General features: G+C 47.2%; 1 protein-coding gene across 1 annotated transcript; it reads left to right on the top strand.

Moving 5' to 3' along the window:
• Positions 1-12185: 12185 nt before the first annotated feature.
• Positions 12186-16027, top strand: LOC127341207 (protein neprosin). The gene is made up of 6 exons (XM_051367003.2): positions 12186-12976; positions 13085-13171; positions 13265-13489; positions 13926-14090; positions 15068-15121; positions 15221-16027. Exons 1-6 carry the CDS (start codon positions 12740-12742, stop codon positions 15743-15745), a joined length of 1293 nt encoding a protein of 430 aa, XP_051222963.1. The 5' UTR covers positions 12186-12739; the 3' UTR covers positions 15746-16027.
• The last annotated feature ends 11350 nt before the right edge of the window (positions 16028-27377 follow it).

The raw sequence follows: 27377 nt of genomic DNA on the forward strand, positions 1-27377 counted from the left end.
AAACCTTAACCTTGCGCATTTTACTTGAGCTTGATGATGACGATCTTGGCCACGAGATGGAACACCTTTCTTGATTATGCTTGCTTGATGAAGTCTTGCGGATTGCTCCCCCATAATCCACTATGGGAGGGCTTCTTCTTTGGTGCATCTTCACATATCCATGAACACATATGAATGGCAAGCTTCAAACATGTGAGCTCTTCGAGTTGACTCATCTTGAACTTGCACCTCATTTCTTTGTATTGCAACCTTGACGCCAACTTATGGTTCCAACATTGCCTATGGACAACTCCTACACATATAGTTTAATGCAAACATTAGTACATAGGGATTGTCATTAATTACCAAAAGCACACATGGGGGTTCTATGCACTTTCAACATCACGTTGTTCTCATCCGGGAAGAACCCATCAATACCCCCATCGTAAGATTCAGTTGTGTATAATGCAACATATAAGACCTAGCTTAACGTGGATGGGGAAAGTATGGAATGGCTTCTGATGAAGGATCTTAAAACTACTCTTGATCGTCACTCTAAGGCTTGAGTTTCTATCATGTAGCTGGTAATTTTTTGGGTATAAATTTACAAACAAGTCAATGAGATGGTAGCTTGTTTACCTAAATTGTAGGACAATTCTGGGAGGGGGAGCATGCATATCTAGCATCAGCTAGGTAGATATTACCCTCAGGGATTTTGAGGCAATTAGGTATGTCCAAGCTATAAGAAAGAATCATTTCATCATGAGCCGATCCTTCCCATTCAGCTAACACATATGTGAAAATTCATATTAAAATCAACAACAGCAGACCATATTTTCGATGGTGTATTGATTTCTCCCATGTATGCATGAGAGTCGCTTCTTGGCACTCTAGCAGTGACATGTGTACCATCAATCGCCCCAAGACAATCTTGACATGAACATGAATAATTTTTTAGGCCTCACTGTAATACAATCGTGGAATCGAGTGAAAGCTAGTGTTGCTCACCTTGAAATATGGAAACCATCAATAGATATGTTTGATCTTTAGGGAAGGGATAGCATATAGCGGCTTGATGATCTCTCCTCTGAGATTTCCAATACAATACAAGACTAACAAGATATTGTCTCATTCGACCTCTCCCATGTGATGCGAATCACTCGAAATCTCTAGTTATGTCCAAGAACATGAAGAAACATTACCACTTTCTCTTCGACACATGTGTTGATGGTATGTTTAAGCAACCACCTACCCTTAATGTGTTCACACGGTGGTTAAAAGAGGATCTTTTCATCCTAAGCATGCTGGTAGCCTCTATATCATTATTGTTGTACATGTAGTTCAGATTCGGCATCCTCACTCTATCGCGATCAAACATGGGAGCATATGTGATGGGGTCCTAGAGTGAAGCAAAACTATGAGCGCGTCCGCGTGAACAAAAGGCTTCAATAGCTCGGCTTAAATATTTCACTTTTCATAAATAACACTTTAATCTTCCAGAATTTGAAACAAACGGGCTATGAAACTAACGTTATGGTAGGAGTGGGCAATAGGTTCTTACAGGCTTGGTTGAAGGCGGAGCCATGCTACCGGAGATGCTGGGTAAACGGGGATACCGGAGACGAAGAGGGCTCACTGCCGACGCGGATCTGTGAGACCCACCGCTGCCGGGCTGCGAGACGAGAGGGTGACGAGCTAGTGCCTAAGATCTGCTAATTAAGTTAGAGCAGTTGGTCCCTCGGATCTAATTACTGCCACCTTCGATGCCCGACAGGAAAAGTGAAGATGGAATTTGTTCTACAGTGGTAGTAACTGACTAAGAGGGTGGTGATGCTACGTTTTCACCTAAACGTCGAGCCAATTTTCTGGATCCCGCCATCTCCATTGTTCTCCTACACATCCCTTCCCTCTATTTGAACCTGCCAACGCCCGATGTAGCCAAAACGGTCGATTTGAGAGTTCCTCCTAAGACAACCCTATGGTGCTTTAAATTTTGTGCTAGCCAAGAAACAGATAACATATGGAAACCAACCTACCGATTTTGCATCCATGGAGCCGGGAAACGACATCGCGAGGAACCAATGACGCCTATGTGCCCTTGAAGGAGCAAAGTTCATGTGAATGTTTAAATTAGTACCGCCAGTCACTCAGGGAAACTCCAAATGAACAAAATGTGTCTGATTTAAGCTGTTTCAATTGCAAATGTGTCACTTAGTCCCCGCTGTCACCTTTGGTGATAGAGGTCTAAATCAAACGCTGGAGTTGTTTGGTGCACATGGAAAACAACAATCCAGATTGCAATTACATGCTACTCTCACTGGCAGTGGGGACCACATGTCAGACCCACATCTACCCCCGATATCCCTATCTAATTCATTATTCGGCACTAAATCAAGAATTCCAGCATGGGCTAGAATGTCAGAAAAAGAAAGTGGATGAGGTCGTTGGTGCCGCTCAAGTACGGCGACAAAACTCGGCCTTCAACACGTGGAGGGCCACAGTGGAGTAGTCTAGCGTCCATTTCACCAGAGAGTTTGGACACAATACAACACCTAGTTGAGCTAGGACATGAATCGGGGCTCGGCAAGGCTGCCCTCCGTGAGGAACTCAAAGATATCTGAAAGCCACTGTGCGACGAGGCCACAACGAGCTTGTCGATGAAAGTCAGGTTCCCAGGGAGGTCTTGTATTGTAGAGGCGTTAGCCAAGAGTGACGAGGTCGAACACCTTGAGAACGTACACAGAGGGCCCACTGCGCGGTCAATGTTGGATCATGCGCCCTCGACCACATCCCGCGACACGTAGATTGGCCACCCTGCCACCTCTTTCACAAGCAGGCTCACCTTGATCTCTTCCATCCTCGTCCGCGGACGTGCTAGCGCGTTGCTCAGCACGTGGGGCCTCTCCACCGTGGCACACAGGGCCATCCGTGCCACAAGCATCCTCACCATCATCCGCTCGTGAGGGGAAAAATCCAATAGATACATACGATATGTCAGCCAATGTATTCAACAAGAGTAATAATTTAGAAAAAAAATTTTGGCCAGAAATAGGTTCAAGGTTTCACTTCGACCGGAATTCGCGAGTTCAACGTAAAATGACAAGGATTTGAAGTTTAGGGTAATTTTGCCAAACCTCTACGGGTGTGTTTGGTTCCTCGCACCGACTTTAGATATATGAGGACCTTGGCTCCGGCCAAGCTGCATGGACGCATGCAACCTCTAATTCCATGTTACCCCACTAGTTTGGTTGCCCATATTGTTTGCTACATCATAGCAGAAGCCAAGCCCCAATTGTTCAGTTGCCTCACATTTGTGTTTCAGACAAGGTTGGAAAAAAGCGCTAGACGTAAGCGATGCGGTTCTTACCATTATGTGTGCATATGGGTTATTATATATGAATACACAGTAATTTAGAGCGTGTAAATAAGTAAGTTGCCAACAACTACCATTAGAATATGGCCCATCTAGGTCAAAAAAATGGCCCGTCTGGATCTTTAGTGAAATGTAACATGATTCCTTATTAGGGAAGACAATTCCTCTGTTGCACTGCTTAGACTTCCGCTTATGCCCTAGGTTAGGCGTTTGTTCATCGCCTTGTGCCTAAGCATTCTAAAGGGTTTCCTAGGCTCCTCCTTGTCCAATGGTTTCAGATAACTGCTAGTTGTTTGGTTACATGAAGTTTCCCTCATAGGGTTACCTCCTAGGATTTGTGGTGAGCTTACCCAGCATAGATAACATGATAGATAATGTATTTCAGAGAATTGCAATTCATGAAATGACTAATATAGTAGTAGCACATAATCTAAGCAGTCAAGATGTTGTGATGCACCACGAGTTCACGAACAACTGCTCGTGATGCAACATAAGTTCATCCACAAAGGGGTTAGTACATACCACCTCACAAAATATATAGGTCTGACATCATTTTTCATCAAGCCTAGGTACTCCAAAATATAAATCATAATCATCATTACCATCAACACCAAAACCAACATTACATGTGAACTGGATCCTAAGAGGTAGTGGATGTTTTAGGAAGACCATGAACCAGAACATCCTGCATTCAAGGCTCATAACAAGATACATGGTGGCTTGTGCTTTGCTCTCCATGAGGTGTCTAAGGCATGTTGTACCGCAGTCAGCGAGATGGGAGATGTGGAAATATGGCCACCCTAGATGATATTCATCTCAGTATAGTTCTCAATGAGATTGTCAATCAAAACATAGTAAGTTATTTATTTATTGATCATAAGTGAATACACTGAAAAGTGCAAGTTTACCCAACCTTGATGTGGTCAAAATAAACTCGTCGTCCATCATAATAGTTGTCGTCTCCTCCTCCTAGCACACATACTCAAGCCTTTAAATCTTGAGTACCTTAACCCACCTAGATCTCCACTGCCTCATATGGTTTTAGATCGGACCCGTGGCAACTCGATAGCCACAAAACCCGAAGACATCCTCTACAACAGCTTCAAGGTCCTTTTGTATGAATCCCCGATCCATAGAGACCCTGTTCTTGATGAAGTTATACACCTTATTGAAGACGAATGTGGACATAGCAGGTGTCCATGTCACGATGTTGTCCTTCCGAAGTGGTAAGTACCTATGAGTCATCGACGCATATCAAAGCGAAAGCACAAGCATCACTAAGGTTGCCGACAAATGATGCGAGTTACTATTCTTCTACAACATAGATTACAAAAAATGCTAGGCATGCAACTTACAATCATCACTCATGGTAATCAACAACTCACCACTTCTAATATACTAACAAAGACAACACTCCAACATACTAACGAGCACCGTGAAGAAAAAATGCAGCACTGTGAAGCTTGTTAAATGCTCTTATTTGCATGGTTTCACGTATAAGAGGATCCTTGATACAAGAAGAAAAACTATACATTTAGAACCAATACTCGTATCAACTATCGCGATTATACAAAAGACTACACAACAAACTATCAACGCAATCAACAATACCACAAAACATGCATCTACCTCTTCCCTACGCTACATCATCAAGTAAGAGTGGCAAAATCTCCCATACAACCTTCCGATCTACTAAGAGGGTCCACATTCTAACAGATCTAAGCTACCAGAGCTAGGGATATATGTTACTCACAACGCTCTGACCAGTGGCGGTAGTGGGAGTTCAAGTATGTGTTGTCATTTCAAGTTTGTGATGTCGAATATATGCATGTGTTTTTACTAATTTTACAGTATTTTTGCATATTCTATGCTTGTATGCAAAGGATTTTCCAAAATCATGTGTGGTCAAGGTCCCAACTTCACCAGTAGCTCCGACCATCGGACGACGAAGACGACAGCTTGGAGAAGTGGAGGAAGAATATTTGCCGCGGCGCAACTCCACTGTCCAAAGTAGATGTCACCGCTTACCTCTCGTCGGTGAACCATCCGACAGTTTATGTGTATGCTATATATGTGGCCAAAATGCATTTGTATGATAAACGCTCGGTGGTTGTGAAGTGTGGCTGTACTTGCATTTTACCTTGACTCCATTGATGGTAGGGATCAAAGCAGAGCAGAAACGGATGAAACTAAGTGGTGCCACATTTGTTTTCATTTTTTATAAATCGAAGGTGATTATAGAAACATATATTGTCTGAAGCATATAAGGGATGAATACGATGTGGACACGGAGCGGAAAGCGGATGTTTATGAGAACCAAGAGATCGCCCAAAGCCAAGTAAATTGCGATATAACGCATGCATCCCGCTCCGCAGGTATCTCCTAAAACCGCTGGTAACCCAACCCTAAAGTTGCTCCCGTGGGCCTCCGCCACGCCACATCGGAGTGCCCCATCCCCCTCGCCCCGACCAACCCCGCCCAACCTCCCTTCCGCCGCAGCTAGCGAAGGTGCCATGGCAAAGCCTAGACTTCTTAGTGGCAGAGGTTTCTCCTCGTGCGTAGGCGTCTCCGGAGCGGCGGAAGTTTGATCTCCATCTTGATGCAATGTCATGCTAGGCATCTTGCTCGAGGCAGAGACCAGCGGGTCGGTGTGAACGCGTGTTTCATGCTTAGGCTTGCCTCCTCTTCAACCGGAGGGGGTCGGTTGGCAAGCAACGACATGGGGGCGATGGTTCTCCTGAATAGATGCGAAGGTCCTAGGATCCATGTCACGTCATGATGAAGAACTGCTTGTCGCATGTCTTCATTGATCTGGTCGGAGTGTCGAGTTCCGAAAGGCTCCACGGCAAAACTTGCACAGTAAAAACCCAAGGTCTGGCCTTAATTGGTTGTGTCTGACAATGGTCTTGTTGAAGGCATTGTTTTGTGAGAGCAGATTTTCTCTTGGGTGAAAACCTAAGAACTATGATCAAGGCAATGTCGGCGCTTGTGCAATGCTTCCTTCTTGGAGGCGTCGTTTTTTGGAGAAGATGAATTTGTGGTGTTGCCTTGGTGGTGTTTGATCTTTGCTACAAGGAACTGTTCACTTTAGCGAGACTTTTTTTTCTCTGTAATTCTCCTTTTTTTTTGGCTATGTGCATCCGTATTGCTATTAGGGTACTACGTTGTTGCAGAGGCTGGCTGTAATTTATATCTTCACGAAATTAATATATACCCTTTATCGAAAAAATTAAATTGCGATATACATGATTGAGTATGCAATATTATGTAATGAATTCAAATATTTTGGAACATGTGGTTTCTTGTTCAAAGCTAATAAAATTTGCATACCCGAGTCATCTCTTCGAAAATTGCTTTTGCAAGAGTCACATGGAGGTGAACTAATGGGACACTTTGGACGCGATAAGACTCTTGCCATGCTCTCCACTAATTACTATTGGCCCAAGATGAAGCGAGACGTCGAACAACTATGCAACCGTTGCACCACGTGTTTACAAGCTAAGTCTACCACAAACCCCTATGGCCTTTACACCCCTTCACCAATTCCATATGCTCCTTGGTCCGATATTAGTATCTATTTCGTACTAGGCTTACCACGCACTAGATATGGTCATGACTCCATTTTTCTTCTCGTTGATCGTTTCTCTAAGGTGGCCCACTTTATACCATGCAATAAGACCGATGATGCTTCACACGTTGCTACTTTATTTTGTAGGGAAGTCGTTCGTCTACATGGGATACCCGCAAGCATTGTCTCGGATCGAGATGTCAAGTTTATGAGCTATCTTTGGAAGTCTCTCATGGCCAAGTTCGGAATCAAGCTCTTGTTTTCATCATCCTCACACCCACAAACGGATGGACAAACGGAAGTTGTCAATCGTAGCCTCTCCACTCTACTCCGAGCACTCGTCAAGAAGAACTTGAAGTCTCAGGAAGAATGCCTCCCTCATGTGGAGTTTGCATACAACCGAGCAAAGCACTCAACAACATTAAGGAGTCCATTCATGATCGTCTATGGCTTCGAACCTTCAACGTCACTCGACATTCTACCTCTACCACTTCATTAGAGAACTAACATGGACTTCGACAAGCGCGCCCTTAAAATGAAGAAACTACATGAAGACACAAAGGCAACAATACAACAACATGTACTTCGCCAAGCTAAAAGACTAAGAGCATCTCCAGTCGCGTCCCCCAAACCGTCCCCCAAACCGCGCCGGATTGAGCGTTTGTGGGACGTGTTTCGTTCGTGCCGCGTTTGGGGGACGTCGCTCCCCAGTCGCGTCCCCCAAATAAAAATTCGTAAATTTTAAACTTAAGCGAGATTCATCCAAACTTGCCATATATTACATAGATTCGAACGAAATTTGACTAAATTTAAACTAAACCTAATCTAGAAGTACTTGCGGCGGTCGGAGGCGTCGTAGTACTGGTGGAAGTTGTACATGTCGTCGGTGACGACCTCCTGCTTGACGCGCTCGTCGACGGGCTCGTCCTTCACCAAGCCGCTTGGTCCTGCCTCGCCGTCGTCGGTGAGGTCCACCAGCGGCTTGCCGGAGTCGCGGATGGACATGGCGATCGCCGCGTCGAGGTCGCCCCTCCAGGCGTCCTTGTCGTTCATGGACGCCAAGAACGCCGCCCGCAGCCCTGGGCAGTCCTCGGGGTCATCGCTGCTGGCGATGAGCCGCTGCTGCCGCTCGTACTCCGCCAGCAGCGCCGCCTGCGACGTTTCCTCCGGCTCCTCCTTCACCTCCGGCTTCGGGATGAGGAGGGCGCCACCGCGCCTCACTTGCTGACGCCGGCTGCTGCCACTGCCGCCACGTCTCGTGTTGACGGGCGTCGCCGGCTCCTCCTTCACCTCCCTTTTGGGGACTGTGTAGGGTGCCGACCGGTACAACGAGGACGGCATCGATCGCGCCGGTCCTGAGGAAGAAGAGTGTGAGGAGGACGAGTACGTCGTTCTCCTCGGCTGCCATTGAGGAGACGGCGGCGGTGACGACGGCATCTCCAACCTTGGAGCACCGTTGCGGATGCCGCGGGTGACGTTCTCGAGGGTGCGCCCCGGAACGCCCCAGAACAGGGTGCGGCCGTCCTTGTTCCAGCTGTTGGGGCCGCCGACGAGCCCGTCGGTGCTGTACATCTCGATGTCGTACTTCGACTTGAAGTACGTCGTCCACCAGGCGTCGTTGTCCTTGGCCGCCCATGTCGGATCCAACCGCTCCTCGGCGGTGAGTTGAGCCCGCCGGGCCTTGATGGCGTCCCTCCATTGCTCCATGCCCGGCTTCGGCGGCGGCGGGACGCCAATGCCGTTCACGGCCATCTTCCAGCCGCCGCTGCTTGGCAGCCGCATGTCCGGCGGGACTGGATACTGGGCGTGGTACAGCGCCCACGCCTCCTGCATAGTGAGGCTGCCGCGGCCGAAGCCGTTCGCTGTGGCGATCTTGCGGGAGGACGAGCTCGACATTTTTGGAGCGGCGAGGAGAAGATCTGGGAGGGGGAAGGCGGCGGCGACGAGAAGGTTTGTGAGCGGTGAGAACTGCAGGGCGTCTTAAAACAGCGGCGGCAGCGGGTGGTTGCACGCAATAACGCCGGCGCGGACGGCCACACGGCCTTGCACGACGAGACGCGTCCCTGCGTCGCCTGGGAAAATAGGGACGCCATTAACGTCGCTTGACCAAAGGTAGGCGACGGGGTTTTAGCCTGCCGAGCCGCTGACGCGTCGGGCCCGCGTTGGTTCGCCTCGCTTTTCGTTGTGTCCGGCGTGCCCGGAGCGTACCCTGTGGGACGGGGACGGGCTCGGGGCGCCGAACACCGTATCGGGGCGCGCCGGACAAAAATGGGCTTTGGGGGACGCGGCTGGAACACATTTTTTTGTCCGGCGCGCCCTAAATCCCTTTGGGGGACGCGGCTGGAGATGCTCTAAACGCCAAGAAGAAAGAAAGGATATGCGAAGAAGGCGACCTCATTTGGATACACCTCTGGAAGGAAAGGTTCCCACATGAACGCAACTCCAAGTTAAAGCCAAGAGGAGATGGTCCCTTGAATGTGCTCAAGCACATCAACAACAACGCCTACATCATCGACATACCAACGTCCAAGTATTCGGTGAGCAACACATTCAACATCTCGGATCTCTCACCCTATCATGGAGATGAGGAGGAACTAGAGTCGAGTACGACTCTTTCCCAAGGGGGGGGGAGATGATGTGGCCCCACCAAAGGACGAAAAGACCAAGTAGTCCCCCAAGTGGACCGATGACTCGAGCCCGAGTGAAAGATATACATGACAAGGTGAACTCAATCCTCTCTACACTTGACCTCGACACAACCCTGGATGGAATGGTACCTCATGTCGATGTTCTATGTGTCATTAGGTACAAGTTTCGACAAGGAGCCGAAGAGGATAAAACCCTATTGTGCATGGAAGAAGAATAAGAGGAGAGAAGAAGAGAGAAGGAGAGAGAAGGAGAAAACAAGAAGGGAAGGTGGCCGGCAGCATGCTAAGTGCTACCGGCCGAAGGAGGAGAGCCACTACCGGACGGATGTGGCCGGTACCACCGACCGAAAGGCAGCCAACGCCAGGCCGCCACGTCGCCTCCTGGGGCTGCGCCAGGACCGGTACTACCGGCCACCCAGGGCCGGTACTACCGCCGGGTGCTGGCCGGTACCCCCGCCCTTGGTACCAGCCGAACTACCGCTCGCTGTCCGGGCTCCCAGTAACTTTCAACTTAATTATATGGCCTATTTAACCGGTACTCTCACCGGTAGTACCGCCCAAACTACCGTTCCGTGCATCTTAATCTCAGATTTGGACCGTTGATCGCAATCTGAGTGGATGTAACTTAAGTAGCACTTTTACCAAATTAGCCTTGACTGAAATCTAGGCTACATGTGCTCACGTATCCCCATTTGCTAGGGTTAGACATAGACTTGGATTATTCCTTAGTGTTTAGCTCAAAACCTCTGGGATAATCTTTCCTATGTAATAAAGGCCTCTCTTGTTGAGATTTGGATACTTATGTGTGAGATTCAGTGCAACACACTCTCTCACACACATTTGTGTTCATCTCCATCACCGATATCTCAACTGAAATTCTACCTGGCGCTCTCTTTCGGGTGATTCTATCGGCATGGGCAATCGAGTCACGGGAGTTCAATCGATTTGTATCGGGTTGGTGTGCGTTTGTGTTCTTTGTGTTCTTCGTGTGTTCCTCTTTCCCCTCCTCCTCTTTGGGTCAATTTCGTGAGATTGGGCCAACCCCTTGACCCTAGGTCTCATAAAAAATGTTGTGTGTTTTCAAAATATCTAGCCCGTGCAGTTCACAGGTTAACGACCAGTAAAGTCAAATCAAGAATAGACAACGTAGAAGTTATAATTAGAAACCTGCATGACCAACCACCATCAAAACATTGTAGTGGATGACAATCAAGGACAAACCGGTTAAAACTTCATACAATCTGGAACTATCTAATTAATTACACTTTCGTGTACTCCAGAAACCTCAGTTATCAGTAGTCCTTGTTCACGCTCTAAAACATCCTACCAAATTTTCTAGATATTTCCGCATCATATTCAAAATAGAAGTTACAAACACGCTATCCTTTAGCTGGAAAGTAATTTGTCGAGTAAGATAATAATATTGGTTTGCATAGACATATAGTGATTCTTTTTATAGTTTGAGGTTTCTTTAACAAATTTGTACTAAAATGTACTAGTGTATTGGGAGTGTGTTACATTTATTTAGTTACAACTAAAAATAGTATGCAAACTAATATGTCGAATTTGCATCAATAAGTTTAACATGTCTAAAATGTTAAGACAAGTGATGGCAAAGTAAAATGGTTCAGTATAAATCAACTTGACAATCTACATATTAGAATAGTTTGGACATGTAAATATACGGTCACACATGTTGTCCCATATAAAGAAGGGAAGAACTCACGAGTGAGCTATGTCATTATATCAATGTGGTTTCTTAGCAATGACTTCATACAGTGTTTTGTATTGTGTTGTCGTCTTCGTATAAGACATTTTTATATATTTTTTCCTTGTCAAATACTTAATATATAATTTTATTAGGACACATGGTACTATTGATAGAATAAAATATATAGAGAAGTTGATTTACTCTTTTAACTTCAAACTGAGTTTAATGTACACTATGAACTTCACTTTATTTTATACTCCCTCTGTTTCATATTAGTTGTCACAAATTCAGATGTATCTATATATAAAACATATCTAGATACACTCAAATCAGCAACAACTAATATGAAACATAGTGAGTATTACATTTCTCAACTCTCAAAACATACAAGTTATCCAACTGAACAACGATCCTAGCTTGGGTGGCACCATTGGAGCATCTCTAGCAGATATACTCCATCCGGACAAACTGCCTTGCGGTGAGGCGGGGCCGTGTAAATACTAAATAGAGGCTGCTAATTGTGGGATGTGACCGAATTTCTCCCGTCAGTTTTCCGTGGACACAGGCGAGCTACCAGCATATTTCCCTCGCACAAGCGTGTTTCCCTACCGAGCGTAAGAAAAAATTGGCTCACTAGAAACGGTCAATTCGAAAGTTCCTCCTCATATAGGACCTGGACTGCTTTAGTAAGCGTGTGATGAAGGAAAACAAATTTTTCCGTAGGGAACCAAATGTCTTTTCTTAGCCCACTAACAATGAGAAACCACTCCGTGAGCAACGATTTTGTGGCTTAAATTAGACTCTTTTCGTAGAATTGCTGCAGACAGAGGCAGCGGTGATGCATTTCAGCAGTCCAGCACTTACCTTTCTTTCATGGGGAGGAGTGAGGGGAATGTGGCGAGGGGGACAGGACCATGAATCCATGATATAAAATGACATGATGCCATTGCTAGGCATGGGCTTGTGCGGGCGCGTCTTTCTCTTCTCGTCGGGAAAAAGCGTGCCGCTGCAAGCCAGCCGACGAGCTGAATGTATATCCCACCGTGTCGGAACTAGCTCATCAATCCACCTCGCCATTTCAAGCTCAGCCACTTCCCCACCCCTCTCCCATCCCCACATCCCCACTCCAAGCACGGCAACACCTGCTTGACCTCGCACTCGCTGTCGAGGCCCTCCTCTCCTCTGCTTCACGCGCGCGGTGCAATATTTATAGGCAGCCCCGGGCGAGTCAAGCGGGCCGGGGAGGAAGAAGACAACCAGCTAGCTAGGGAAGCACACGCCCACGGCGCAAGAATACAAACAGGCCGGTGATCTAGGTCGCGGAAGCGGAAACAGACAAGCACGACGACGACGGCTCGTCGTCGCAGTTAGCTAGCTAGACAAACGAAGAAGCAGTTGGGACAAGTCCAAGAGGAGGAGAAGAAGAAGAAGCTCACGCACGCGCGCGCACGCGGCCGTCCATGGCGTGTAGCTGCTGTAGCAAGAGGCCCAGACCAATGATTGCCAAGTTTGTCCCCTTGCTGCTGGTGCTGTTCGTCGCGTCGTGTTCATGGTCAGCGTCGGCGGACAGGAGCAGCGGCGGCAGGGGCAACGGCACGCAGACCACGCAGTTCCGTTCCGGAGACGAGCTGCGGGCGTACCGGAGGATCCTGGCCAGGATGGACAGGTTGAAGAAGGCGTCCGTCAAGACGATTCAGGCAAGTTTTTCCATTCTACCTGCAACTGTATTCTGTGGTGGCTTGCCATTTCCGCCTGCATCTGTGTTCGTCTTGCCATTATTGCTGATTTCTGTGGCTTGCATGCAGAGCCCCGACGGCGACGTCATCCACTGCGTGCCGGCGCACCAGCAGCCGGCGTTCAACCACCCGAAGATGAGAGGCCAGAAGCCTGAGGTACGTAGGTACATGATGCAGTCAGTGCATCGAAATCTTTCGACCTTTTGCAGCTATCATCGTTCCATTCTGAACGAGGCGTTGCATTTGCAGGACGAGCCAGAGGAGAGGCCCAAGATGAGTGCCGACGCCGCCGAGGAGGAACCGGTGTTCACGCAGGCGTGGAGCGACGGCGGCGAGTCGTGCCCCAGCGGGACGGTGCCGATACGGCGGACCACGGAGCGCGACCTGCAGCGGTACTCCGGCTCCCTCCGGCGGTACGGGATGAAGCCCCGCGCCAGCGTCGTGCGCCGCGACTCCACCAGCGACGGCCACGAGGTACGGACGTACGGCGATCTCACCGATCGATGACTTGGCCATCCACCATCAATACCGATCCACCAGAATACCAGATTAGTTGTGGTACCAACGATGGACAGTGTCATCTCAGAGACGAACAGAGTAACTGCGCTTAATCACGCGACCAGATCATGGTGTGATAAGGTCGAGCAATAGTCGCAGTATTAGCTGGGTACATTGATTGTGCTGGGGATGGCTAGCAGGCAGCTGGTGCAGTCGCGCACAGTACATTGACTCCGCGAGCTGGGGGGTGGTGACAATGGTGGCGACCACAATGGCAGCAGCTAGTAGCTCGCTAGATAGCGGTAATGGCGCCGCCTGCCCAGCGCTGGCACTGGCATTAAGTAGCGCGCGGCATGGACCGGAGCTTGATGGATGTTTCTGATTTGGTTTGCGTATATGTATGTGTGTGCAGCATGCGGTGGGGTACGTGACCGGGGATCAGTTTTACGGGGCGAAGGCGAGCCTGAATGTGTGGCCGGCGAAAGTGGCGTCGGCGGCGGAGTTCAGCCTCTCCCAGATCTGGGTCATCTCCGGCACCTTCGGCAACGACCTCAACACCATCGAAGCCGGATGGCAGGTACGCTTCTTTTACACTACGCATTCTCCCATGTTCCTACCGGGGTTTCTTTCTGCTGCTTTGCATGCAAGAAGCCAAGAACACTGATTCGAGTTCAGAGTTTCCTGCAAAAGATATTGCCTAGTTTACGGGATTTCGAAAATTAATGTGCAAAGATATGGAGAATTGATGAGTACACCATCTTTTCATCCAATCCACTAGAGTGGTGGTACTGGAGGGATGGGCCGGGATGTTATTTTAGGAGCTGAATTGACAGTAGCAGCTTTCACATCGTCGTGTCCTGCAAAGCGATCTGGTTGTAATGGGAGGCTGACTCGCAGAACGCGCTCTTCAGCCTGTCCGAGTTTCCGGTTGGTGAGCACGAGTAAATGTGGCTGATTGTGTGCGATACAGCAGCAAGCAGACTAGCAGAGGCTCTGCACTGCAGGTCTCTGCTTGAATGCCAGCTTACACCTGATGATCATGCACGCTGCATGTCCTTGTTTAAAATTAGAAGGGAAGAAGATGAATCGTGATCGAAGAGTATAACACACTTTCTAGGCCTGAATCGGAAACTTATACAGAACTTAGCAACCATCTTTTACAGATAAGATTTAAGAATGTCTGAACATGCATCCTCGGTTCAGTTTACCATGAACTGACCCATCTTAAGCCTAGATCAGCACAGAACATACCACGAACATGCATGCATCCTTGCTCCTTGATGCACTAAACTGTAGAATCTTTTGCCCTTGACTAGCATGTGGTTGCATGTTGACTTGTTAATATACAAAGGTGTTAGAACTGGGAATCGATCATTAATGAGATTCCATCAACATAGAGTAGATTGGAAAAGTGTGCCGCAGTTGACTCGATTACTTGCTTGTTTTTGGTGGTTCAGTTTGAGACAAGTAGGATCTTGCTGGTCAAACTGATTTGAGTTGGCCGCAGGCAGTACACAACTGTTAACTCTCCTACTGTTCACTTGTTTTGTTTAGGTGAGCCCAGAGCTATATGGAGACAACAGCCCACGGTTCTTCACGTACTGGACGGTAAGTCCATCTGAACCAAACACTGTACTTACCATGCATCTTCCTACAATTCACACCAGTGAAAACAGAACTCAGTTAAGTGTTGCCATGCATTTGCAGAGCGACGCGTACCAGGCGACGGGGTGCTACAACCTGCACTGCTCAGGCTTCATCCAGACCAACAGCCGAATCGCCATCGGCGCCGCCATCTCGCCGGCGTCGGCGTACAACGGCCGGCAGTTCGACATCAGCCTGCTGCTGTGGAAGGACCCGCGCCGCGGCCACTGGTGGCTGCAGCTGGGGTCGGGCCCGCTGGTCGGGTACTGGCCGTCGCGGCTCTTCACCCACCTCGGCGGCCACGCCAACATGGTGCAGTTCGGCGGCGAGGTGGTGAACACGCGGCCGTCGGGGTCGCACACGCCCACGCAGATGGGGAGCGGCCACTTCCCCCGGGAGGGCTTCAACCGCGCCGCCTACTTCCGCAACGTGCAGGTGGTGGACTGGGACAACAACCTCATCCCGGCCAGGAACCTCCGGCTCGTCGCCGACCACCCGGCGTGCTACGGCATCCAGGGCGGCTACAACCGCGCCTGGGGCAACTACTTCTACTACGGCGGGCCGGGACGGAACGTACGGTGCCCGTAGCTAGCCTAGCGCAAACCGGCGACAGGAGGAGGAGGAGATCGATGTCGATCGATCAGCTTACAACACTGATCGCTGCTCATTCTTAATTACTACTATTACTGCGTGCTGATATATCATTACCAAACGGAGTAGCTTGTGGTTACTGAAAGTTCTCGGTCGAGATGATAGCCGGGGTGCTTCTTTTGATATGGTTAGGGCTTAGGGCTTGGTGTTTCTTAGCTACTACGTACGTGTATACCAACAAACTGATATATAGAGAGTGTTGTGATTTTTTTTATTTTAGTTTAATTTGCGCGAAAGAGTCTTGAATTTGTGATCTTCCTATATGTATAGTACTAGTACCGTTCCATCGATCCGTAGTGTTTCCGGCTTATAGGTCAACTCAATCTTGCACATTTTCTAATCTTGAATTGATGAACTGCCTCCTTTTTTTGGATTTTTTATTTTTTGATCTAGCCTCTTTTTTGGATGACTATGATGAGGAGGATGGGTACACCCCAAGGAAAAAACGAAATAACCAGGTATAAAGTTTCGGCCTCGTCGATAGGTGGGTGAAGAAGGAGAAAGCCCATGAGACGAAATCTGATGAACAGTCCCGGCAAAGTAAAGCCCATGTTCCACTAAAAAAAATAACGCCAATGTATTTTTCAACCAGTTTCTATTCACCGATGATCGGGGCCGCCTGCGCCAGGCCCATCAGCGGGTCTGGGTGTTTCGATTTTTTTTTCAGTCGTTTTTCCCGGTTTTCAGCAGGTTTTGGGGTTCTCTGCAGATGTTTTTCGTTTTCTTTCGGTTTTTCTCCGGTTTCTGCTGATTCTTCATTTTTGACACAGTTTTTGAACTTTTTTAACTGTTGATTTTTTTAATTTGAACATTTTTCATCTTTGAACTTTTCCATGTTTTTTTTAGATTTGAACATTTTTTAATCTAAACTATTTTTATGTCCGAACTTTTTTAGATTTAAACATTTTTCGAATTTGAATATTTTTAATCTAAACAAAAAAAAATCGGCGTGGCCCATGACCGCGCACTCCAGGCGGGCCCCCTATTTTCGTCTCGGCCAAACTAGTGAGAGCTATACGCCGACCCGGTCGACGTTAACCAGATGCCGCACGCCCAAGGCTTGGAGTTGGGCCGACACGTCGTTGTTATTTTTTCCTTTTCGGGCTCTTTTTTTCTATTGCTTCTTTTTTGTGTCTTTAACATTTGAACTTTTCAAATCTGAACTTTTTCCCAAAACCTATTTTTCAAAATCTGTTTTTATTTGTTTTTTCAAATATGAACATATTTTAAATTTTAAAACTTTTAAAATGTGAAGAAAAATTAAAATTTGAACATATTTAAAATATGACTATTCTTCAAATATGAAAATCTTTTAAATGTGAACATTTTTCGAATCCTAATTTCTTATATTTAATAGTTTTCAAATCTAAAAAATAAAAAATAAATGAAAAAACAAAAAAGGAAGAGTAAACAGAAAAGATAAAGGAAACAAATGTACCTGGAAGAGGATCACACCCGCGCGGGGGGTGTGCGGAGCCTGGTAGGCACTGGCCTTGTCGGTGTATAGGATCTCCGCCACACACCCCAACGGTGGCATGGGCCACGTCAATATAGAGCGTGAATTCATATTCCGTGTAGGTGTTTGGTTTTCTCCCCTATTTTGTGACCGGGTTTTTCTAGTTGACACGATTTCTACCAGGTTTTTGTTTAAAAATTGATTTGTTCTTCAAAACATTCAAATTCAAAAAGTTTCAATTTTTAAAACGTTCAGATTTGAGAATTGATCAAATATGAAAAATATTTAGATTCAAAAATTGTTCAAATTTTGAAAAAGTTTAGATTTCGAAATTTGTTGAAATTCTAAAATTGTTCGAAATATTCAGATATGAAAATGTCCAGATTCGAAAATTGTTCAAATTTTGAGAAAAGTTCGGATTCAAAATTTGCTAAAATACAGAAATTGGTCAAAATGTTCAGATTCAAAATTTGTTAAAATTCAAAAAAGTTTAGATTCAAAAGTGTTCAAATTTTTATAAAAGTTCAAACTTTAAAAATTTGTAAAAAATCAATTTAAAAAAATCCACATTCCATTTTTTCTCCCTTTGTGCACCGGCCCTAGGGGTTGGAGGAGGGGCCAAGGCAGCCTTGGCCGACCCTCCCCCTATATAAAGAGGGGAGGGGGCAGGGGCGTAGCCCACCCCTTCCCTCCAACCCTAGCCGCCACCTCTCTTCCTCCTCCTTCTTCTTGCACAGGCTTGGCGAAGCCCTGCAGGATTTTCTCCTCCACCACCACCACCACGCCGTCGTGCTGCTGGGATTCCGAGGGGATCTACTGCTCCGCTGCCCGCTGGAACGGGGAGAGGAAGGACATCATCGACACCGTACGTGAGACCGAGTACGAAAGTGCTACCGGATTACAGCACCGGAACGATCGTCTACATCAACCACGAGATCTGATTTTGTTAAGGTTTTGGATCTTCGAATGTTAGTCTCTCTTCTTTCATTCCAAAAAAATAAAACTACGAAAGGGAAAAAGGAAAAGGGGTACTGGGTCGGTCCAAAACCCCCATGACGTGGGCATTACCCTTCGGGTAACTGCTATTGCGCTATCGCATGCGGCCCAACTAGAGGCCCATGAAGGCACTCGATGGCAAGGTGGACCACTGCGTCGGTGCCGAAGAAGATTCCTTGAAGAACAAGACGAAGAGACGAAGAAAACAAGGAAAGTTTAGAACTAGGGCCCTTTGTAACCTAGTCGTACCCGGACAGATCTCTTGAGATCTGGCTCCCTATATAAGGGCCAAGAGAGGGGCTGCCGAGGACACACGCAATCTTAGCAATCATAGCCACCATAAGTCTAGAGCTAGGTCCCAGCAGAACTTAGCCTCTCGACGAGATCACATCCGAAACCTTCGGCACCCCATTGTAACCCGATATTTTCATAATCAAGATCAGACAGGCAGGACGTAAGGGTTTTACCTCATCGAGGGCCCCGAACCTGGGTAAATCATTTTCCCCGCTTGTTTGATAACCGATGTCTCGTGTCAGCCTACAGGATTCCATCTACCCTAAGCCCCAAACGGAGGGCATTGCCGAGGAGTACCCTTGACAATTGGCGCCGTCTGTGAGGAACCTGTCGGCACAAGATCCGTCATCGGCAGATCCAGCCATGTCGTCGGCAGCTTTGTCGACGCCGTCGGCATCACCAAGCTCGGGGAGTCCGATCCGATTCTGTTCCTACGAGTTCACCCCGCACAGCGACTCTTCCCGTTCAACTTTCTCGGGTCTGCAAGAAAATCTGGGCATGACGTTCGGGAGCGTCCACTGTAACGTCAACGCAGAGGGAGTCCTTCGGTTGCTGGAGCCGTTCGTCCCCAGATCTGCAAGGAAACTGTCCCCACCGGCCACAGGATCGATCATGTCATCGTCGATTGATCTTTCAGCTGGCTTAACAGACTCGACGAGTTCGTCTCCACCGTCGACCCCTCGGTCGGTGTCTTCAATGTCGGTTGGATCTGATGACCCCATGTCATCGGATATGACCTCGTACTACTGTCTGAACTGCGACACCAGGCACGGATTGGGATCAAGTGAACAACGTTCATCTGCAGTGCCAGATATTCATCGGGAGAGGACAGTATCGACAGCGTTGTCAGGGTGACCACCTGGAAGACAACGTGTCATCAAGTTATGCTACCAATAACGTAAGAAACGCGGGGAACGGAGGAGGAGAAGGAGATCGCACCCCCTGCTCCAGCAGACGACACAACTTTGGAAATAGTGCCAGTAACAACAACAGCGATTACACCATCGCGGATGAAGAATGGGTAGCAGCCCGGGCAGCTATACTCAACAACACGCCGCTTCCCGCCGGAACTTCGGTTGGAACCCTTAATGCCTATCGCTCTATCTTGGAGAAAAATCGGGAGCGACTGTCGAACGAGTAGGCTATCCTCGAACAACGTCTGATAGAAGCAGATCAATCTAGTGAATGACGGAGGGGCTCACGAGGAAGCGCGTCCCGAAGCAGCCAAGGCGCAGGAAAGCATCGATCAAGGCTGTCCCGACTTTCGGAAGATGATGCTAGGGAAATAACATCAAACCTATCCAAATCCTTCATGACCACGGACACTGCGGGTATGTTAAGGCCAAAAACCATTGAAGGAGCAACCGCCAACCTTGTGGCATACCTCATTAACCAACGACCCGAAGGTTCTATGGCTCAAGCCCATCGGGGTGCTCTGGAAAGCCTTGCGATCCTGGGAGACAGTCTGGTTCCACGAAAGGAAAATCCACGCTTCAAGCCAGCGGCTCGAAGCACCGTTCAAGGGACGCCCGAGACGAAATCACCCAGAGTAGAATCGACAAAGCCAGGCGAGCCGCAAGGGAAGAGTACGACAGTGATGCCTCCGAAGAAAGCCAGGAGTACGATGGCGAGATGAGGGGAGCTGATTGTTTAAGTTATAAAATCCGCGAGACAGTGCCGCCCAAAAGGTTCAAACCTACTCCTACTGATGCTAAGTATGATGGACAACAGGAGCCGAGGTCTTGGATAGATGATTATCTGCAGATTGTGATCCTACACAAAGGAAATCAGATAGCAGCGATGCAGTGCTTGCAACTTTACCTGAAGGATTCGGCACGAGCCTGGTTGAGAGGCCTGCCGAAGGGTTCCATCAAGTCATGGGATGATCTGGTAGATGCTTTCATCAAAAACTTCCAAGCTACATACAAAAGGCCTGTTGGGATCGATGAATTACGGTATTGCCAGCAGAAGCCGAAGGAGTCAATGCGTACATACATTGGGAGGTTCACCAAACTCTTGAACGGTGCCGAAGATGTTTCCGTCGACAGAGCAATCGACGCCTTTAGTGATGGTATCCGATGTGAAACCTACATAGAGGAGCTTGGGCGCAAGAAGCCAAAGACCATAACCAAGTTAATCGAAATCGCCAACAGCTGGGCTGATGGCGAAGACAACATGCGAAGGCCTCGACCACGCAGTGACGATGAAGACGATGATCAGCCGAGGCATGATTCGGGTGGTCGAAGAGATCGTCGCAAGAAAAGGAAAGACCGTAGTTACGATGACAGCAACTTGGTAGCCGCGGGATATTCTGATCGACGAGATGATCGGTATGACGAGAGGCGAGACGATTGACAAGACGACAATCGGAGTAACTCTGGGAACCGTGGCAACTACAAACCACAGCCTCCAAGGACACCCGAGTTACCCTTCGCTGAGCAGATAAACGCCCCTTGCTACCTGCACGCGTACATCGACTCTAAAGATGACAATAAGAAGTCAAGTCATTTGCTCAGAGATTGTCGACAGTTCATTGAGATGCAGAAGCTCATCCAGCAGCAGCAGCAGCCAATTCCACCACCACCGCCACCTCAGCACCAAGTTCAGCAGGTCCAGCCTCGCAACTCTAACGAGTCTTTTCCGCCACCACGAGGACAGATGGGTATGATTCACAGAACTGGTGTTTCGAGAAGGGAGATGAAGAAGCTCACCCAAGAAATCAACCTGGCAGAAAGTATCATGGCTAATATTGCTGATACATCGACTGGTCATCTCAGAGCATTCTGTTTAGCAGAGCAGACCACCCGATGACAATTCCAAAGCCAGGGCACGCTGCCTTAGTAGTCGAAGCGCAAATTGGAGGATTTAAAATGAGCAAAGTCTTCATGGACGGTGGAAGCGGATTAAATCTGATATTCCTCGACACAATCAAAAACATGGGAATTACGATGAGGATGCTGGAAGAAACAGATACTTGTTTCCACGGGATTCTCCCCACTTTACCAGCGTACTCTCTTGGCAAAGTTTACTTGAACGTTGTCTTTGGCAAACCCGACAAGTTCAGGAAGGAAAAAATCGAGTTTGAAGTAGTGAACTGCGAATCACAGTACCACGCTATACTCGGGAGATCAACTTATGCCAAGTTCATGGTTGTGCCGCATTATGCGTACTTCAAGCTCAAGATGCCTGGGAACAACAGAACAAACATCACAGTTTATGGAAGTTTTTCACGCTCAGATAATTGTGATCGCGAGTTTCAGAGGATCGCTGCCAAGTTTGGACTAAAGCAAGAACCTGACGACTTCCCTTCAAAATCGTCAGCACTCGATAATAAGGAAGATGAACGCATCAAGAAACTGAAGAAGAAACCGACTGATCTTGCTCTGGAAGCTTCGGCAGTAAAACCTTCGGCAGCTAACGGCAAGACCATCATAGAAGAAAACAAAACTCCGGCACTCGCTGCAAGAACTCCTGATGAAACCAGTGACGCTTCCAAAGCCACTGGCACGTTGGATAAGCTCGAAGATAAGAAGAACCCTCCTCTTGTTTAAAAGGATGGGTAGCATTATATTTAGTTTTTTCTCTTTTCAATAGGGCCCTTTTAGCCCCTTAGTTCTCGCTTATTTTATTAATGAAGACTCAAGTTTCATTTCTCTGAACTATTGCAGTAATTCGGGACACCCGAACAAAATCATCAAGAACTTTGTTCGTATACTACAGCGGACATTGGTTTTATTGAAAATATGCCCAAAGATTGCACTCTAAAAAGCCTCTGAAATTACGGGTGCTATGATGCAAAATCGATGGGAATCTTGCTTTTTTATCCTTCGCTACAGACGCCTCAAAGAGTGCCGCAGATAGCAAGGATCATGAAACACGTACGAAAACGACCCATGTCCGGTACTTTAAACTACAGAAGTACTAAAGAGCGACGGAGTCATCGGCAGATCTAGCTCCACCGATTCATTCGGGAGCTGCTATCAATTCATGCATCGGTTGAAAGCAAAGTTGCACATACAACAGGTTTAGCAAAACCTGCAACACGAGCTGATCACTCAAATAGTTTGCTACCGACAAACATATGTATACATCATAATACAGATGTAAAACGAGTAATTAAGATTTACTCCTTCAAATTTTGCCAACGGCATTTAAAACGTAGTTACCAAAAAGGAGATACATATATACACCTGCCGATAAATTAGTTTAACCCTAATCATCCGAACATTTGGATGCAGCATTTTCTTTACAACAGGAGTATATTTTTAAACTATTCCTGCGAAGCCTCCACTTCACCGTTGAGGATTCTTCAAGCCTTTCGATAACAATGGCGGCAGGAACCTCCATCTTCGGGTAAAGCGGCTCTAATTCACCCTCGGCATTAGCAATTGTCATCAAGTCTGCCGAGGGATGACGTACAAGAACAAGGGAAAATGCAGCTTTAGCTCCTGCGATAAGTTGTGCTCGAATCAAGCTTCGGATCTTCCTGGTATTACTGAATTTTGACATTAAAGTCAACAACGTGGGAGGAACCCCGTTCAAAGGGAACATTGTCTTCCAGATTATTCTCAATCCTTTATAGCACTTGTCGAAGAATCAGTGGACCTGTTGAACCCGATCTTGAAACTTCGCGACAGTGGAAGCCTTTGATTGACTCTTCCAGAAAACCTCATCAAAAGATGATAGTTGAGTCAACGCATTTACGCGTTCATGGATACGCTTGTTTTCCTCAGCTGGGTTCAGAGCTATGACTAGAAGGAGAAACGAAGGAAGATGAGAAGATACCTTTTATTGAAGTTAAGGAGCAGGAAGTTAAGGGCACTTACAGTTCAAAATTTATGTGGCTTTATGCAGTTCAGCAAGAGCATAGCGTTCTGCGTCGGCCGCCAGTTCGCTTTTCTTCCTGATAATAGCGGCCAAGGCATAAGTACTGCGCATATCCTTTTCCATCTAAGCAATTCGATCCTTCATGCGTTGGAGTCGATCATTCTCAGAACGAGCACCCGAAGAATCATCGGTAAACGAAGGCACAGGAAAAACCTGCAAAAGTTATTAAGAAGCATGATGGATTATATAGGTTCAACATTGGAATTTACTCCCATCGGGAGCATGCAAATAAAAGTGTTATAACAAGAGGATACTGGCAACATTGCCAGTACGAAATTTGTTACAATCACAGAGGTCTTATAACGGGAAAATGTTTTAATCAAGCAAGATTACAAAAATGAAGTCAAGGAGCTTGGGTCTGGTTTGACAAGCTTGGTACAGTGGACGATTTCTTTGCCGAGACCAATTCAAGAAGCTGGCAAGCACACTTAAGTGTTGGGGTTTTAAAGTCGCCCAAGTCAACAAATCGCTCATCTTGGTCCTTCGGCAGTTCCTTGGACATTTCTTCGATATCGGCTTTGAAACCGTGACCCATCATAAGCTGAAAATCTAGGAGGGCACCATAGGTGCGCGAAGTACGTTTGAATACCTCGATATCCTCCTTCGTGTTGACGGCAAAAGCATCGATCAGCTGTCCCAAAGTTCTGTTCTGGTCAACCTTGGGAAAGATCATCGAGTGCATCCTCGCCATGGCTCCTTTACCCTTCTGGAGAAGGGCTTGAACAAGCTTGTGAGACTCAAGGGTCAGCGACAAAGCATTTGCAGGAGAGTTATTCGGGAGCTTGTCCAAAGCTTTAGCAGGGATATCGTCAGCTTCTGCAAGGAACGAAAAGGAAGAGTTTGCTAAACTAAAAATTGAATCAATAAAGCAAAATCGAAAAGAAAGCCAAATGAGAATTACTAAGCAAGGCCAAAACAGATTGCGCGAAGAAGATCATCCTTTTCATTCATTTGAGCTTCGGCAGCGAGCTTGGATGTTTCTTCGTCCTTCAGCTTCCTCTTCAGCTCCTCGAGTTCATCCATCAAGGAATCGACCTCCTAGGGTGCCTCGGCAGCAATTTTAATTGCGCCCTCCAACTTTGAAGAAGAATACTCGACCTCCTTTTGCAGCCGGGTTTTGTCAGCTTCAAGAGAAGTATATTGGGAGGCGAAGGCCTCCAGAGAAGAGATAACGGCTCGCAAATCCTGGGGGAATAAGAAAAATATGATTATTATTAAACGGAGAATTAATCATCAGAGAGCTTATAACCTGATAAAGACCCACTCGGGAGCTACCAGAGATGGATATATTATTGAAGCATAAAAGGCTTACAGGTTTTTCAGGAGGAGAAGCTGTAGCTGCGGCAGCCGAAGGAATCTCCTTCCCTTTGGAGAGGGAAGAAGCTGACGAAATTTGAGCCACGGGGGCTGTAGCAGGAGTCGAAGCCTCGGAGGCTGCTAGATTCGGCTTGTTGGTGCACGTTTTAGCCTTCTTGGACGGAGGTTCGATGAAACCCTCGTCGCTATAAGAGTGAGAAGTTGATAGAGTGAAAATCGAGTACGGATGGACATCATCAGAATCTAATTTTAGAGAAAATATTAAGGACTTACAAATCACAAAGATCATCTTCGTCGGCGAAGCCGCCGGATGATCTCTTTGAGGGCAGCGCGTTAGCCTTCTCCGTAGCTGCATCAATAAAGGCAGCACGATCAGCGGCGTCATCATGGATCGACCCCGCTGTATCACTTATATCATCGGCAAGGGATTGAGGATCGATGAAAGAAGCTTCAGGATTCATTGGATCGTCATGTTCATCTTCTGGGTTTATATTTCCTTCAGCATGGGATTCTACAGGGACTGAAGAGTCTCTTTTCTCAGAGGCATCGTTCGACAAGTCTTGCAAATGTTTGGGAGCTATAGGGATCTGTCAAAGTGATCAAGTAAGAATAATGAAAACTGAAAAGATCGAAAGAAACAGGTTAATGAGAACACGAAGGAAAAGATTTACCTCGGTTGGTAGGTGGTTAGAATCAAATGGTGGTTGGGGAGATATTAGTGGGATCGAGTCTTCTTGGCTAAAGATTTTGAGGCGCTTGACTTCATCAAGCAGCTCCTTCTCGGATAACTCAGCAACATTTACTCTGGTCTCATCCTTGGGGCCCGAATAAAACCACATCGGGTGGGCCCTAGACATGATTGGCTGGACTCGGCGTTTTAAGAACACAGCGGCTACCTCAGTACCTATCATGGTTTGGCCGTCGGATTCTTTGATCCAAAGGAATTTCTCGAATAATCTATCGACTGTTGGTTTTTCATCGGGTGAAAGGATATTTTTCCAAGACTTCTTAGGCTCGGCTTCCAGAACATCGGAGAATTTGGGGAGCTGGTGTCGGTTGCTGATGAATCTCTGATATAAAACCACTTCAGCCTCCATCCTTGAACGGATTCTTTCATTGGAAAGTTGAAGTAGTTAACCGCTTTACGGACGACAAACCCAACTCCACCGATGACGAAAGACCCACCACTACAGTTGTATCTCTTCACGAAGAAATTTTTCTTCCACAAACCAAAGTGGGGCTCAATGACTAGGAATGCTTCACAGAGGGTGATAAAGATGGCAAGATGAAGGATTGAATTGGGAGTCAACTGCCACAGTTGGATCTCATACACGCGAAGGAGGTGATGGAGAAATTTGTGAGCAGGAAGCGAAAGACCTCGATACAAGAAGGATAAGAACATCACAGTAAAACCGGCAGGGGGATTGGGCCGCGAAGTCGCACCTGGAAGAATGGCGTTCCCCTCGTCGAAAGAAATTATTCCAAGGCTTCGTGCCCTCTTCTCGTCGCGCTTCGTGGTGGTAAAAACCGGCCAATCGCCGGGCATAGGCCCTGATACGTCTCCAACGTATCTATAATTTCTTATGGTCCATGCTAGTTTTATGACAATACCTACATATTTTATTCACACTTTATAATGTTTTTATGCATTTTCCGGGACTAACCTATTAACAAGATGCCGCAGTGCCAGTTCCTATTTTTTGTTGTTTTTGATTTCAGAAAAGTTAGTTTACGGATATTCTCGGAATTGGACGAAACAAAAGCCCACGGCCCTATTTTCCACGGAATGTTCCAGAAGTCCGAAGGAGAGATGAAGAGGAGCCACGAGGCGGCCACACCATAAGGCGGCGCGGTGGGCCCCCTGGCCATGCCAGCCTATGGGGTGGGCCCCTCGGGACTCCCCCGACGCTGCCACTTCACCTATTTATTTCTTCGTCCCCGAAAACCCTAGTACCGAGAGCCAAAATACGAGAACAGTTCCAGAGACGCCGCCGCCGTCAACCCTATCTCGGGGGGTTCAGAAGATCTCCTCCGGCACCCTGCCGGAGAGGGGAATCATCACCGGAGGGCTCTACATCACCATGCCCGCCTCCGGACTGATGCGTGAGTAGTTCATCCTTGGACTATGGGTCCATAGCAGTAGCTAGATGGTTGTCTTCTCCTCTTGTGCTATCATGTTTAGATCTTGTGAGCTGCCTATCATGATCAAGATCATCTATTTGTAATGCTACATGTTGTGTTTGTTGGGATCCGATGAATATGGAATACTATGTCAAGTTGATTATTGATCTATCATATATGTGTTGTTTATGATCTTGCATGCTCTCCGTTGCTAGTAGAGGCTCTGGCCAAGTTGATACTTGTAACTCCAAGAGGGAGTATTTATGCTCGATAGTGGGTTCATGTCTCCATTGAATCTGGGGGAGTGACAGCAACCCCTAAGGTTGTGGATGTGTCATACACTGGGGATAAAACATCAATGCTTTGTCTAAGGATATTTGTATTGTTTACATTACGCACAGTACTTAATGCAATTGTCTGTTGTTTGCAACTTAATACTGGAAGGGGTGCGGATGCTAACCCGAAAGTGGACTTTTTAGGCATAGATGCATGCTGGAT

Source organism: Lolium perenne, chromosome 3, assembly GCF_019359855.2.
Source record: "Lolium perenne isolate Kyuss_39 chromosome 3, Kyuss_2.0, whole genome shotgun sequence".
Taxonomy (NCBI): domain Eukaryota; kingdom Viridiplantae; phylum Streptophyta; class Magnoliopsida; order Poales; family Poaceae; genus Lolium; species Lolium perenne.